Source organism: Aphelocoma coerulescens, chromosome 1 (assembly GCF_041296385.1).
Source record: "Aphelocoma coerulescens isolate FSJ_1873_10779 chromosome 1, UR_Acoe_1.0, whole genome shotgun sequence".
NCBI classification, from domain to species: domain Eukaryota; kingdom Metazoa; phylum Chordata; class Aves; order Passeriformes; family Corvidae; genus Aphelocoma; species Aphelocoma coerulescens.
This window is the reverse complement of record NC_091013.1, coordinates 97580640-97596374: the sequence shown is the minus strand read 5'-3', so window position 1 is coordinate 97596374 and position 15735 is coordinate 97580640. Positions and strand designations below refer to the sequence as shown.

The 15735-nt window shown below is 45.3% G+C and overlaps 1 protein-coding gene across 1 annotated transcript in view; it reads right to left on the bottom strand.

Moving 5' to 3' along the window:
- The window catches only part of GAP43 (growth associated protein 43), a 52956-nt gene extending 37713 nt beyond the window's left edge, over window positions 1-15243 (bottom strand). Inside the window, exon 1 of the mRNA XM_069031673.1 lies at window positions 15157-15243. Coding sequence (XP_068887774.1) covers window positions 15157-15186 — 30 coding nt within the window. The 5' untranslated portion in view covers window positions 15187-15243. The remainder of the gene's footprint in view (window positions 1-15156) is intronic.
- Between the last annotated feature and the right edge of the window lie 492 nt (window positions 15244-15735).

The window sequence follows — 15735 nt, the reverse complement described above, 5'->3', positions numbered from 1 at the left end:
CCACAGAACAGAAGCAAGCAAGCCCTGCCAATGGGGCCCTTACTGCACTTTGTGAGATGGGAAGGCTGACCTTAGCTTGGTAAAGCCCCTTCATGAAGTTCCAGAGCAGGTGGAAGTTGTAATACAAGTTACAGTATTATCTGCTGTGGTCAGTTCTTCTCCTTCTAGAGGGATAAGAAGCCAGTGAAGCCCCATGGTCACAGATATTTCCACTAAAATTATCTCCTGACCTAGTCCGGTGCGTTTTCTACCACCCCCTCAATTTCTGTGCTGTGGCAGTGCATATTTCCACAAGGGTTGCTGCAAAGTTAGACCATCTGCTTTGGGAGTAGCAGGGGCCATAAAATCCCCACCATCTCACAAAAGCTAACAGAAGATCTACATTTCCACTGCCTTCCTGGAAAACATGCACCAGGTTTGGCCCAGAGAGACAACCACATTTTCACTTGGCAACAAGGTCTCTTTCTTCCCTACACTGACAGCCTCTCCACTTCCATTCTGAAGTGGCAGAGGGACAGTGTCCTTCCTCCAGACCTGCCAACAAGAACTTCTCTTCTGGCCACCAACACTGCCTGCATGAAATCTCTCTTTTGATCGCTCTGTCCTGACTATCAGCTTTGCACCAGTCCTGGCAGACAGAGGTTTAACTCCAGAGGAGCAGGAGGACAGTCTCTTAAGCTACCACAGAGGAAATCTCAGCAGAAGGTCCTCAAATAAAAGACAAGGGTCCTCATAAGGCATAGGCTTCAAACCATGACCAGGGATTTGGTGTGTTTACAGTGTAATGCCATGCTGGCACATTTCAGGACAACAGCCATAGTCACTACTCTTCTTCCATGCTTACACAGTGCCCAAGAGCTGCTTACCCCCCCCCCCCCCCCCCCCCAAGATTAATGAATTTTTGTACTGGGACTTCTGTATTTCCATTTCAGTCTCTCCTAAGAAAAACTCTCCCTTGAGCATGTTAGGCTGCTTTGTGTACCCCTTGGAGAAGTAAATTTTCTTCTGGGGATAATTCATGGACACAGACGCTTAGGAGGCAACACAACAGCTCAGCAGCAGCCAGCACATGTAACCATGGTAGGAAAAATTCCTCACCTGTGCCTGACCAGAAAATTGTCTCCCATCTTATACACCAGAGATTTGAGAAAGGCAATGCAAATATTCATGGTGTCCACAATAGCAACAGTATATTCAGAGTATGGAGAAGGCTCTCATCAATAAAAGTGTACGACAGTGTACCACCAAGGTTCTTGCCTCTTCTCAGGCTCCCTGTTAAGTGCAGTTTGAAGGCTCTGATCTCTTTCTTAAGCCCACCCTCATGTGGAGCTTATGATCCAGACCCTGGTGCGAGCACACCCTCCCCACCTGGAGATCCTCCAGGGCAGGAACCAAGAGTCTGAACTTCACGAGCACAGCACAAGCTCAGAATACAAGACCTAGGATAGCACAGACCTGCTTGCTTCCACTACTTCATGGCCAGTTCTTCCTTACGAGATCCTCCCACAGAGTCCCACAGGCAGATACATGTCCCACCCCACAGACACAAATAAAAAACGACTGGCAAATAAAGCAAACAATTTTTTTTCATTACTCAAACTACTTATTCCAGGTGAGGAGAAGGGAGGGGAAGAAGGGAGGAACAAACCTATCTTTCTTCTGTCCTTTCTACTTTAATTCATTCACAAGGAATGTGAATGCTAGTTTAAAATCTGTTAGTTGTCTACAGAGAAAACAGACAGAATTACTGCAGCAGATTATTCCACTTTCTTCTGTGCCTAGTTTCCTCACATACAAATGGAATATTAACCAGAGTGTTCCAGGATTGGTTTGTTAAGGTTCTAAGCTGACATCCTCCAACATCAATGAAAAGTGTAGTACTAGTTTCAGTGATAACACCTTTGGCCCATTTTTACCCAATTATTTTGCAACCCATCATTCACAGGCACAAGTCAAAAGTAATGGGGCTCATGTATTACATAAAAAGCCTGCCTTACAAGCATCTTTCTGGGCACACATTAAAAGCGGAAGAGGAAAATGTAAAAAGGAGATTACCTCTGAAACTCCACTTTGACTTCCTTGCACAGATGCCTTTTAATAGTCTTTATTGTATCTTTTTTCCTTGAAAGTGTCCCCCACCTCAGCGACTACAAAGGACAGACGAGCTCCCAGACTGGGTAGCAATTCAGTATTTTCCTGTTATCCTAATTTCAAGCACACCAAAGGTGCCTTATTTGCCACACACCACTCAAACCCATCACTGAATGCAGAATACTGATTTCCTCATGGTCTTTTTCTGTGGTGCTATTTTGCCATAATATCTCATTGCTTCACGAGCCTTAATGGATAGGTAGCCATGGAGCCACAGAGATAGGTAGGGCTGTTATCTCTATTTTGCAGACACTAAAATCAAACAAAAAGTGGCTAAGGTCAAAATGGCCAGAGCAACGATGAATTTTGGGTCCCTAATTTGTGATGCCGTGGATTAGTATTTCCCCAGCTCTGTGTGTGTTGACAGCAAACCTCCGTACAATACCAGCTCTGCACTTCTGCAAGTCAGACCCCAGGTGTCTCAAACTGAGAACCCAGAAAATGAGAACACACCAATTAGTGGCCACCCATGGAAAACTTCATTTATGTGGTCTTTTCACATCACGTAGGAACTTGTGACAAAAGGCAGGAAAAAGCCTAATTCTTCAGGGCAGTATTCAATTGCCAAAATATGAGACCATTCTGCTGTTTTTGAACAGCCCCCTGCCCAATTCAATACATAACCTTCATCACTGGCAGTAAATGAAACAGGAGACCTATAGAAATCAGCTTCGTTTATGGCAAAACTCATTCAGTCCTGAAGTATATTCCATTCTGTGCACTGAATGAGACAGGGATCCTTTGGAAAAAAAAAAAGGCACTAGTGTTTGATCTTATAATTAAGAACCACATTTTTATGTCTATTCATGAGAGAAGACAAATTAAAGATGGATAGGCAACCCTTTTAATTAATTTTCTGCATTCTAAGTGTTTGACTTTGAAAACTAAATGTATGCTTAATAAAGGTGTTTAATCTTCTTTTTAAAATGTAAACTAAAAAGGGAGAAAATAGGAAATGTCATCATTTGAAATCATAACATTCTCCTTTGTATTATAAAGGTGCAACTGTTACCTATTAAATGGTTGCAAAATTCTTTGCACTTTCAAAGCTTTATTCCTCTAATCTCAACAGACAAATAAATTAAAAAACCACAGTGCCTATTTGAAGAAGACCCCTACCAAGAAAATTCTTGTCCAAACAGGAAAAGCTCAATAAAGTTTGATGTAGATGAAGAGATTGTCTTTGACTATTGCAATTTATCTCATCTGCCAGAAATTGGGTAATCCTGACTATAGGCAGGGTGTCTTGTTCCCCCTCTTGTGTTGTGAAAAGACTTAGGAATAAACAAAGGCTATCTTCCCGAGGGTTGTATGGATTTAGCATGAGATATTGGAAGATACCACAGATCAGCTTTAGTTCTTCTGTATTCCCATGCAGCACTAGCTCTTCTCCTGCAAGAGAATACATCCAGTGAAGGTGAATATTCTATCTCAGTATGTTTTATTCTGTATTCCCAGCAACCACTAGGACACATCATAATGGCAGTAGAGGGGATTAAGCACTGAAGGTGACTTCTACTAGGAGTACAGCACTCCAGTTGGCAATTTCTGAGTGACTGCCATAGAAATGCTTTGAGACAATTCATGTCAGGCAGGTAGAAGAAGCCACCAATTGATAAATCCCTTGTAATAATTCTCTTGTGAAGATGATGAAAAGGGCACTTCAGTGTGGAGTTCCAGCAGATGTCTGGGTTCAGGAGATGGATGTTGGAGCTAAGTCTAGGAAGAAGGTGAGATGTCTTGCTGATGCCATAGTCTTAAGTCCACTAGAAAATATGGGTAGAACTGGGCACCTCAGTACCATAACACACCAAGTGAATGCCTTTTGAACCTGCCTATAACAAATGCTGAAGACAGAGTGACATCTAAACAGTCTGGGTTTAGACATCTTTCTCTGGTTATTGGGGAGGTACCTTCTGGTTTGGATTCCAAACCCAGAGTCTCTGCACTGAAAGAAACAACTCTAGTTGCCCTCTGACAGCGTGCAGTAGATAGGTATTTGTTCACTATCTCAGGGGACACACTAGCTTCCCTAAATTTTTGAAGATGTTGATTCAACTCTCTACTGCACCTGAAAAGATCTCAAGCCTTACCTCCCTCCCACAAATGACTTTTTAGAGCAAGCTGCTCCCAGCTTTTCTTGCTTAAGCTCCTTGGCTTTTCTCATGGAAGAATTAAATAAGCATCAGGCCAGAGACAGAGAGCATACAGAAGTAAATATCACTTTATATCCTACTGCTTAAGCACACATCTGCAAGAGGACAGGCTGGGTCCAGTTCCTGATTTGGTGAATATTTTATAATAATCATATGAAATAGTGTTGAAAGAGCACAAGAGACCATTTAGTCCATCCTCTGGTCCAGAGGTACTTCTTACAGCCCTTCAGTGACTGGAGCTGCCATAGTTACTCAGTATATCCCAGTGCATCACAGTCTTTTTGGACATCCCATTAAAGACCATTACTCCTAGTTTTATACATCACGGGCAGCAAGAACAGATTACTCCTATTTTCCTGCACTTGCTAGACTAGCATCTGGACGACTTCTGGCCTTATTCCTCTTAGGTCAAACAACCCTAATTATTTCAGTCTTTTCTCCTTTGACCTCAAGCCATTCTCACTATCCCAGTCTGCACATCCTCTTGCTGGACCACACCTCCTTAGAGTGCAGTACGAGACTAAGGCAGGACATTTCAGCTGAGTCCTAAATGTGCACATCAGAGCTGAAGGCTTCTGAGATGTATCTGACAGCCTGTGCTCCCACTTGCACAGCCTGGTAGGATGCTGTTTCCCTTCCTGGCAACAGGACGACATTCTAGACTAAGACTGAACTTGTGGTCCTCTAGAGACCCTGTCTTCCCTCCTGAAGGACAGCCTGTGGTCTCCCATGCACAACTGGCTGCAATTTATTAATCATTCCCAGGGAGAGCACTTCACATTCACTCTGATGCTGTTCAAACCAGGTTGCTGGCTTGACAAGCTTTTCCTGAATTACAGCTGTTTCCCCCAGCCTATACCTGGTCTATGCCATCTGTAGATTTTATAAAACACTTCCTCTAGACAGCTATCCAGGTTAAAATTGTAATATAAAGTACAATGTATTTAATGAAAATATGAAGCACTAGCAGGCCACAGCAGAAGCTTGTGGCAACCTGCTCAATAGAGTCTTCCGTTGCAACAGGAAATCAGTGAGAATTGCTCATTGAGTAAAATTATCTACACCAGTTCTGCATCCCTGCTGTAATGCTTTCCTGTGGAACATGTTTCTTTGCCTCATTTATGATAAAAGACTGTGAGATAATGTCAAAATCCTTACAAATGACAAGGTATGACAACTACTTCCTCTGTATCCACAAGGCTTGTTACAGAAGAAAGCTAAATTAGTTTGACGTGATCTGCTCTTGACAGATCTGTGCTGGCTCCTAATAATCTCCTTTATTTGATTATTTCCACCTTTTTTTTTTTCCCAGGAATGAAGTTAAACCAGGTAGTCTGCAATTTCTTATCTTCTGCTTGTTTTCAGCCTTCTGACACCTCATCCAGCCCTCATGAGTCTTCAAAGCATTCAAAGCTTATGGTTCAGAGATTACTTCCTTCACCTTTGTAAATAAGCTAGGATGACTTGAAAGAACCATCTTACATCAGTACATCCTGACTTGTTCTGCCCTTTTCCTAGATCCTGATCTTCCTCCTTTGTGGCTCCTGTTAACTGTTTTAACCATCAGCTTGCAGCTGATCATGTTACTGAAGATATGCAAAATGGGCATAAAATACTTCGGCCTTGTTGACAATGCTTGATGTAAAGCTTCAACCATAGCTCTTCCCTCCTCTCCATGAGCATCATAAACAGAGAGGGTCAGGATGATATTATTTCACTCTCCTGCTCGGCTCAATGAATATTTTATTTGTCTGTGTATTGAGCTGATTATGGGTTATAAAACTAAGGATCATCATCTAGGCATGCCAGTACGCAGCCTTTTAATGTTACGGGGACTTTACAGTTTTAAGTGCAATTATCTGAGGGCTTTAGGCACCTCCACAGTTAGAAAGGAAGGAAGCTCTAAAGTGCTATAGCCTATGACAGACACCTCTAAGAACGTAGTTCAGTTTAGAACAATCCCTTATTTCTCAGTTCAGAACAATGGTAAAATACTGTGATACATTTCAGACTCCTCTTGACAGTCACACCCTGATGAAAGAGTAATGAAATTCTACAAGATAAGGCATTGTCTCATAGTATCTCTTCCTGATTTGTGGAACCATACCACTGAAAGGAAGAAAACAATGAATATAAGTAAGAATTAACTGAGCTTTAAAAGAAGATTTGCTAAAAGTTCCTATGAGTCATTGGGGGTCATTTTTCACTAATCTGTCTTTTTTTTTTGTCTTCTACAGAATCTTGTGCACCAGCATCATAATGGAGGGTTCTTTTTGCTGCATATCCAGTTTTACCATATAAGAGTGAGCTTCAAGTACTGCTTCACATATTAACTTTGCTAACTACTCTCTGAAGTTATCCAATTTCTGTTTACCTCATGGAGATTTCAGCTGGCTTCAGTTCTTCAGTTATTTTGGGGGGAGATCTTTTTTTCCTTGCTCCATTTGTCCTTTCCTTAGGGTTTTATCTCTTCTAGATGGTATTCTGAGTGGAATTTAGGATACAAGGGAAAGGCCATTTGCCAGTGATGTGCTTTAGGCAGGACTGGTTGCATCCCTATCATGATTTTTACTGCAATTTTAACAGTCAATATTAAACATCAATTTTCTGTTCTGGTTGTCAGTCCTCAAAATTCTATGCAGGACTTGAAATTCTTCTGGGTTTTCCACTGGAAATGCAAACAGCAGGAAGGGTTAAAGTCACAGTTTTTCACCGTTTATCAGGCAAAGCCTCCATTCTGACAGAATCATCTCAGCCTGTGCATCCAGGTTGTTGCAAGATGCAGGTCTGAGTTCTCCAACATAACAAGCCAAGAATTAAAATTTTAACACCAGGTAAGGTGAAAGGTGTCCCCAGTTCTAGGGAACACAGTGAAGCGGCCCTGCTGGGGGTAAACTTTGGTCCAGCTTCTAAAAGCCCCCTTGCCTCAGTTCCCCATCATTCCAGTACTGTGTCCCAGCTTCACCACTCTTCTCAGGCACAGACGAGCGGGTGATGCCCTCCTTGCATTTGCTCAGCAGGTGATTTCACTCTCACATGAAACCAAATGGCTGCAATTTTACTGTCAGCAAATCAGCAACTGACACTTGTTTCTATATGTCTACCCTTCTAAACCTAGGTGACTTTTTGTTAAATTATTTATAAATCCACCACTGAATGCCTTACTCCTAAAGCTGTGGGCAGACAGAAGGTGGAATGATACAAGGAGAACAATGGTCAGTTCAAAACCATTGTGGTTTACATCCTGATGATTTCAATCTGAATTAATATAAATGACTGGCTTCTTCTGCAAAAGAGTACAGCATAGTACCATGGTGCCCAACCTGCACACCCTGGAGTACTTAACATTGCAGATTTATAAGGTCATTGGATGCTATTAATAAAATAAATGGATTAGACTCCACTCAATAGTCTGATGAACTGAATGCTAATTGATAATAGTCTTAACAATTATAAGGGTAATCAAAACTGAAAATTATTCTGTACATTACCAGTTACTAGAAATGATCCAAATTAATAAAAAACCTGAAGTTCCTGAGTGCCCAGTAGCACTTCTAGGCAATTATGAGAAGGGGTTCAGATCCAAACACACTCCCCTGCACCCCTGAATTTTAAGGGCATTCAAACCAAGTAAGTGAGATTCTTTTGGAGCCTTCTAGCTTTACTAATTACCAACTCTTACAGAAAGGTGTATCCTCCAGAGAGAATGCCTAAATATTGTGAGATGTCCCAGCTTTCTATAAATAGAGATATACTGTGATTACGGCTGGAATTAATTCAAGAAACTTCAGTTGCAAGATGAGTAATGAACGGTACTGACATTTATTGGTCATAATTTAAGAGACTGTAAGTACATCCTGGCTTCCCTTTTGAGACATAAATGCCAACCAACCCTGGTTGGCAGGTTCAGGACATTCTGTCTTGGGCCAACAATACAGCTGGAGCACAGCCTGCCACCCAACAGTGGCATTAGAAGCCAAGGGACAAGCCTGGAAGGAGCATGAACCATCAGGAAAGCAGGAATGCTGACGTTAGTTTGTACTGCATTGCTTCTGTTGCATAGCCTTCCCAGCTGCCAGTGGGGCTGGGCAACCTTCTGCCTATGCCAACAGCAAGGTGAGAGGTGAAGATGCACCACTTTGCTGTCTCTGCCTAGGGATGCTCATTTGTAGCAGCTGCAACTCCTGCCCAAGTGGAGAACTGGAGCAGATACAAAAGTAACTGGAGCACAAAGAAGGAACCCAGTTTTCCTTCGGATACCAGTGCCAGGAAGGGTGAAGGGAGCCAGACCCTGGCAGTAGTGGCTGATGCTGCCAGCAGGAGTCCCCAAGAAACACAGCATAACAGAGGGCTGGGACCCAGCTAGGGGAGAGAAGGAGCGGCAGGAGGACTGCATGGTCAAGGGAGCAGGGGGAAGGCAAGGAGCAGAACAGATGGGGAGAAGAGACAGCATGAGTAACAGGCGGAGACAGCAGGATCAGCGTAACTCCAAGAGCACAAATTCCTTTTGCAGTATTAAAAACAAATCACTATTTTCGTTACACTATTCCTTCACCCCATACACATATTGTAGGCTGGATCACTGTGCTGGTCAGGGAGGAGCTACCACTCTGGTGAATAGTGGGGAGAAAACTAAGTTGTAGCCCTACTCTCAGGCTCTGGTCCATTATAATAAAGCCTGCGTCTGGGAAGAAAATCAATGGTTTGTGTTAAAGGAACTCAAGGGGCTAATAAACATCCTAGCACTGCAGGAGTGACTGAGGATGGATAAAGCAGAGCTTTGCCTGTCTAAAGCATCTCTCACTTGAGGGCTTCTGAATCCCTTTTTTTTTTCCCCCACACTAATTGTTTAGTTTCCAATTAAAGAAGCATCTTGCAGAGATGGCCATAACAGTCAGAGAATGTACGCTTAGATCAAGTCAGAAAGCAGGTTAATAGCCCTGCCAGAAAGAGAAACCAGCTCTCCTTAAACCAATTCCTATATACTGTCCTGTGGTGCTCACAACCATGAAAAGCCATCGAGTTTTACACACACACTCAGCAGGTGACAGAGAGAGCCCTAAGGAAATATAAACACCTTCTCCACATGAGGCCATCAGAGCTCTGAGGTTACATGTCACCTCCTGGTGTGCTCAGGAGGATCTTGGAATTATAGATTAAATGAATATGGATGGATTCCAGACTTTGATTTTGGACTTCAGATGTTGAAAGGTGTTTCATCTGGATACCTGCTCTGGTAGTCCCACAGCAAGATATTCTACCAGCAAGCATTTGTACCTTCCACCACACCTTTCTGGATAACCAACCTCCTCTTATCAACCCGACATTCCTCTGTGTAGAACTACAGGGTTATGATTGTTTCTTTACAACACTGATTACTGGGATTTCAAAACTTAGATGCAGACATCCTAAGTAAGGACTGCTGCCAAATCTACCTATGAGACTTGTCAGATTCACAGCAAACAGGGGAAGCACACAGTGACTTCCAAAGGGCATCAAAAAAGAAACCTGCCATCAAAAGGTTTCTCATCCTCAGGTGTCTTTAGCCTGGCACTGTCATCAGAGTTATTGTTCATTCTGAAATCCAAATAAAGCCCTCCCAGTGTAGGGAGGAAGCCCAAAACAACAAAGTAATCACAAGTCATTTATGTTCAGGAAAAGGACAATGGGAGAGTTGTACAGAAGGAAGGAGGCATGGGCCAGCAGTGCATGCACTGAGCAAATGGCAGTCAGCAATGCACCAGCAGCCTTCCACAGCCATGCAGCAGCCTCTGTTAATAGAGCATGGTGCTAATAACACCAAGGTTGTGGGTTCAATCGTACAGGGACTATTCACTTAAAAGTTGGACTCAGTGGTCTTTGTGGGTCCCTTCCAACTCAGAATATTCTGTGATTCTGGTGCTTTTATTTCAAATTATCTCAGCCAAAAGCAGAGGCAATCTTCAGGCTATAGCTGCCGTTTTACTGGTTAATGCACCGATCCCTCAGCAGACACGTGTCTGCTTGCTAGAGATCAGGCAGAACCCACTTCTGCCCTATGTCCTCTGCCATGGACAGCACATGGAGCACATGAGTCACTATGAGGAGCACACGCCTCACAGCACAAACACAGCAAATCCAAGCAGGAATACACATCCTTTGTTTGCATCATGCAAGACTATCAGCCTGCCTTCATCTTGCAAGGGGCAATGGGCCTGGTTCACCTGCCCAAGAAGGCATTGCAACTTGGCAGCTGCCAGCAGTGAGAAATTCCTGCTCTCTGGGAAATGAGGAGAGGGAAATATAATGTCTGTACAGAACGGATACTAGATCCTGGGATGGCATCACGGAACCCGAATCAGATAATATTCTGAGTCGAAAGGGATCCACAAAGATCATCAAGTCCAGCTTTTAAGTGAATGGACCACCCAGGGATTGATCCCACAACCTTGGTGGTAACAGCACCATGCTCTAACCAACTGAGCTAATCTCAGGGTCCAGGACAGCTGGCCTGAAATGAGAGTGGATTTGAGGTGAAAGCTCTTTGCACTTTCTCCTTGTAGTCACTCAAAGCCACATGACAAAAGGAGGGGTCCCTCTCATCCTCATCCCCAAGTGATGCCCAGCCCCTCAGCATGGCATGGGCAGAGTCTGTGAGCTACAGCTCACTTCCTTACCCTGAGGCAGGAACAGCTCTGAAACCATCCAGGCAGCCCCAGCACTGGGCCAGGACAAGTCCTCAGATAATACATGTTGGTTCCTTGGGCTGCACACGTATCCCCAGCCTGGCATGGTCACACAGAAGATTCACTGCAGTCCTCTAGACAGGGATGCTTCTGTATACCAGCAGGTACTGCCTGACTGGTTTTTGCTGGGACTTCGATTCAGGAGCAAGCGGCTACAGACAATTCGGATCCACAGACTGGTTTCTTTCCCACTAAGCACTACGGCTGTCCTTCTCCCACTGGAATCTCTGCCTGCAATTAGTTCCCTAGGAGGGGGGGCTTGTCTGTGCCATTAAGAACATTACATGATCTAGGAGAAATCAATGTCTCTAATAGTTAGCAAAGGCAGTGGAGGACAGGGTGATGGGAGGGATGTTTCTCTGGAGATACCCTGCTCAGTAGAAATCTCAGGGGTATTGCCCCAGGAAGAGAAATAGTAAGGACCTGGAGTAATTAAACTTCCATGGAGCAATTGTTTACTGGAAGAAGCAGAGAAGCTGCTCAGTGTCTCTCAGAAAGGCAGAGGCAGTGGCTAGACTCTCCCTAGGTGCAGACGAAGTGCCTCTGCCCTGAAGTCAGTAGTCTGTGGTGATTTACACCATGCTGGCAAGTGGTGGGAGGAGAGGTGTGGGTCCTTTAAAATACCCCTTTTCCTCCGTCCACGGCAGTGTTTAAAGGTAAGACCATGCCTTGCAAGTTTTGAAGCATCTGAATTGTGCAGTATGATTAAGTTATTCTAAATGAAGACTGAGACATTTTAATATCCTGAGGCAAGAAAACCTTAACTCTGCATGCATCTTCCTCTCTCTCTTTTTCTCCATTTCCTCCTTCTTGTACACCTCTGCAGTTCCTGGAATGACAAGCCACTTCACCGGCTGGCTGTAATTGCTAGAACTGTTCCCTAATGCTTTTGCCTTCTCCAATTGCATTAAACTGCATCTTTAGAGGTACAGCCCTGTTTATTCATGCTGCTCGTGTGGAAGGGGGAAGAAATGCAGACTGCCTCTTCTCCCCTCTCCCTCCTTTGATTTGATGGGTGTGGCAGGTTTAAACCTTTGCAGCCGCTGGCTCTCTGGCGCTGGGGTGAGGAGAAGACGGAATGGGAGGGAAGCCATCGTCTATGGCTGGTGATGAATGAGACTCATCTCACCCACAAGTGGGAAACCTGCTTGCGGGTTATTGTTTAATCACTCATGCAATCCAATACCGAGCACATACCCCCATAACGTCCATCTGTTCTAGAATGCAGTGCATGCAACACTTGCATTTCTAGCCACCTATCTCACTGCCCAGCCCTGCGTGTTACTGACTGCATCTCTCAGTGGCAGGAAAGGTTGAGTTCAGTTTTTCAGATATAGCTCGACCCAGCCTTTCAGTTATACTACCTTTCAGCTGAATATTTTGTGGGCTCAGATTCAGAGCTGCAGTCAGCTGTAGGCAGAAATGACAACACTTAGCTATCTACATCTCTCATGGGCGGGCACAGTCAGTCAGTCAAATACTTCACTCTTCACACTGGCATCGCACCCACAAGAGAGAATAATCTGCAAGGTATGAGTGTGTGAACATATTTGTCTCTGAAGGGTGGGAGGACAGACACACACAGGCACACCTAGACACAAATGTGAAGAGATTTCTTCCACGCCCAAGCCTGTAATTTCAACGTTTTGCTCTTTAGCTGCCAGAAAGGTGGGACACCAGGGACTTCCCCTGAAAAATAATTTGAGGAGAGCTGTTTCTATTTTGGGAAGAAAACTCCTGCCAGTGCTGAAAAACCCATTCCATCTTCTTCTCTCTGTAAAGGGTCTGGGTGGGGACAGAGGAAGAGCACAAGCTGAAAACTGAGGTCTTTTTCTTCTCCCAATCAGAGCTTTCTCTGGTGTAGCATCAGCTTTCCCGAGCAAGCTGCTGTGTTGCCAGTTTGGCAATTGTGGCGTGTATTCAGGTACAGGAGCAGCAGCTGGGCTCCGAGCCCAGCAATACCCACGAATACGCTGGGGCAGACACAATCGGGTTGTGTGGCTGCGTGAGGCTCAGGAAAGCATGTGCAAGGAGTGCACGGTGTGCCCGTGCGTATCCGTGGAGTACGGACGCGAGCGCTCGCAGCGCGGGGCTGCGAGCTGCTCGTGCACGCGCAAAGGGGTGTGTACCATGCGGTGGATCCGTGTGGGAGCGGGGACAGAGCGAGCACGGTACCCGCATGCCACGCATCGCTAAATACCACAGAATACACAACGACAGGAGTAAACCCAGACAGACGTAAAGAGCAGGTACATCAGAATGTCATTCAGGAGCTTTAATGCCCAACCCGCGACGGTATGGGCAGAATGATCCCTCTTCCCCAGTAGCTCTCTTCGGACTCCAGAGAACCCCAGAGCGCCGACTTTATTTTAGAATTTGCAGTGCACCTCCACCCACTGCTCTGTCACTTTGCCTCCGTCTGCCTTTCTTCTCCTCCTCTGCTCTTTTCATCCCGTATTTGCCACCAGAACGTGCTCTGCTGGCTGACTGCAACGTGTTCCCCCCTCCCCAGCCTTCAACCCCTCCTTCCAGATTTTAGTGAGCATATCATTAATTGCAAAGCATTTGAAAAACCTGCATGAGGAAAAACACAGGATGACGCAGGGTCTCTTTCTATCCCAATCACTTGCCCCTCCCCATTATTCTACAAATTTCTCCTTCGTTTGCTAACACACACATCTCCATTCAGAAACACACTTTAACCTGAATCTTCTTTCAACACTGTGCTGTTCCACAGGAACTGTAGTTACTCACATCAGCGTGTGAACAGAATACTGCAGTGCTACGTTGTAAAAGACACAAAAATGTATGCATATATAAAGAAAGTAACCAGAATGGTGCTGTGCCTAAAGACTGAGTTTCGTGCTCAGAACAAGGACCAGAGCTCCTACAAATCCGTAATTCTTGGAAGTTTCTAAAATGTCTTACAAAGGTATCTAGGGTCAGTTCCTGCCTCAAAGTTCCAACTGCATAAATCCAGCATCCTCCCGAGGAAGTCCAAGAGGTTCAGCCAAAACAGGCTTTCTTAATCAGGAGCAGGTTTGGGCTTTCACACAAAATAAAAGGGGGAAGGGTGAGGGGGAAATGATCTAAGTAGCTTTTTTTTCCTAATTTCATTATCATTTTGGACACAAAAATTCTGACACTGAACACTAGCCACCACCCAAACCTTCTCATCATCCCAATTCCCTTATAGCAAAAGCCGGGCGGTACCAGGAAAGAAAATGAACGGGTTTCCAACAGGTTCACACCGTGAGCTTCTCTTATCCCACCCGAGTTCGGAGCTAACAGAGGCGTGGTCCTCTGTCTCTTTACCAGCTGGTGCACAGTTGTCTAACTGGTTGTACTATGAAGGGTATTGCAAAGAGGATGCCTCTCCCCCTCCTTAGGCTAGTGCTTTTGTTATTAATTAATTGGATTTTTCACTATAGAATAGGTTGGAAAAAAAAAAATTCCTTCAGGTTAATTCTTGCTCAGGTTGTTGTAACACAAAAAAATGAATACACCTGTCCTCCGAGCCACCTCACAGCACAGGCACATAAAGCATCTCCCATTCATCAGAAACGGGAGCAATTGAGAGCATTCTGCCCAGGGATCAAGGCTCACTGGGCATCCGTTCTTTTTTGGCATAAGATGAAGAATTGCTTCCTTTATCTCCAAGGTAGAGCCAGATCTCATCACATTTCCTGCCAGCCGCAACACTCCCCTCCACCTCCCCCCCCCCCCCCCCCCCCCCCACCGCCCCATCCACACCCTCAGAACCACAGACAGAAAATCCTAGGCAATATAACTGCCCCTATTAAAAAAAAAAAAAATAAGAAGAAGAAGAATAGAGGGGGGATTCTGGTAGCTCCCCCAAATGTACATGTAGGCCACCCCCCTTCCCCACATCACCAGCCCCGTAAAGGCAAAACAGTCACGTTGCAGGGTGTGAAAAGAACCTTCAGTCGCAAGATGCTAAAGAATTGCAAAAGAGACGTCTGCTGAAAGCAGCTGAAATTTCCTCCCCTTACCCCAGCCCCTACCCCAGCCCCTCACACACTCAGGCAGACACGCACCCCACGGACACCCAGCAGCCTGGGAGATTTCTTAACAGAAAGAAATATAAAAATCTTAAGCTCTACCTGTTTTGTTCTTCTCATACAGCACAGCATGATCGTATTGTCCCCTTCCTTCCTTCTTCTTCCTTCCTTCTCCTCTCTCCTTTTCCTCTTCTCTCTCTTATCTCTCCCCCCCACCCTCTCCACTCCCTCCCTCCCTCCCTCCCTCTCTCTCTCCCTCTCTCTCTCGCTCACACACACATACACACACGAGCACACGCGCACACACACACACCAGGGCAGTTAGCAGCAACTGGAAGGTCCACAGCTATTGCTCATCACACATGCACACGCTGCCTCTCCCTGCCTCCCTCCCTACCCTTCCCAGAATTGTTCACCAGCTCTCCCTGACTCGTCACCTCCCCACCCCACCCCCACACCGGCAGCCACCCCCACCCCCCCCAAGTCCCTCGCCAGCCTCATGAATAATTAAAATCTTCAATCTGGACCCAATTACCCAACGACTTTCCCACTGTACAGAGGCGACAGGGGAGAGGGGACACTGCGGGCTGCGGAGGGGTGGGGTGGGCTGGGGTGTGTCTGGGAGGCACCGGGCGGCTGGGGAGCCCCCAGCCCTATTCCCACGGGAGCAGCCGAAGCCCC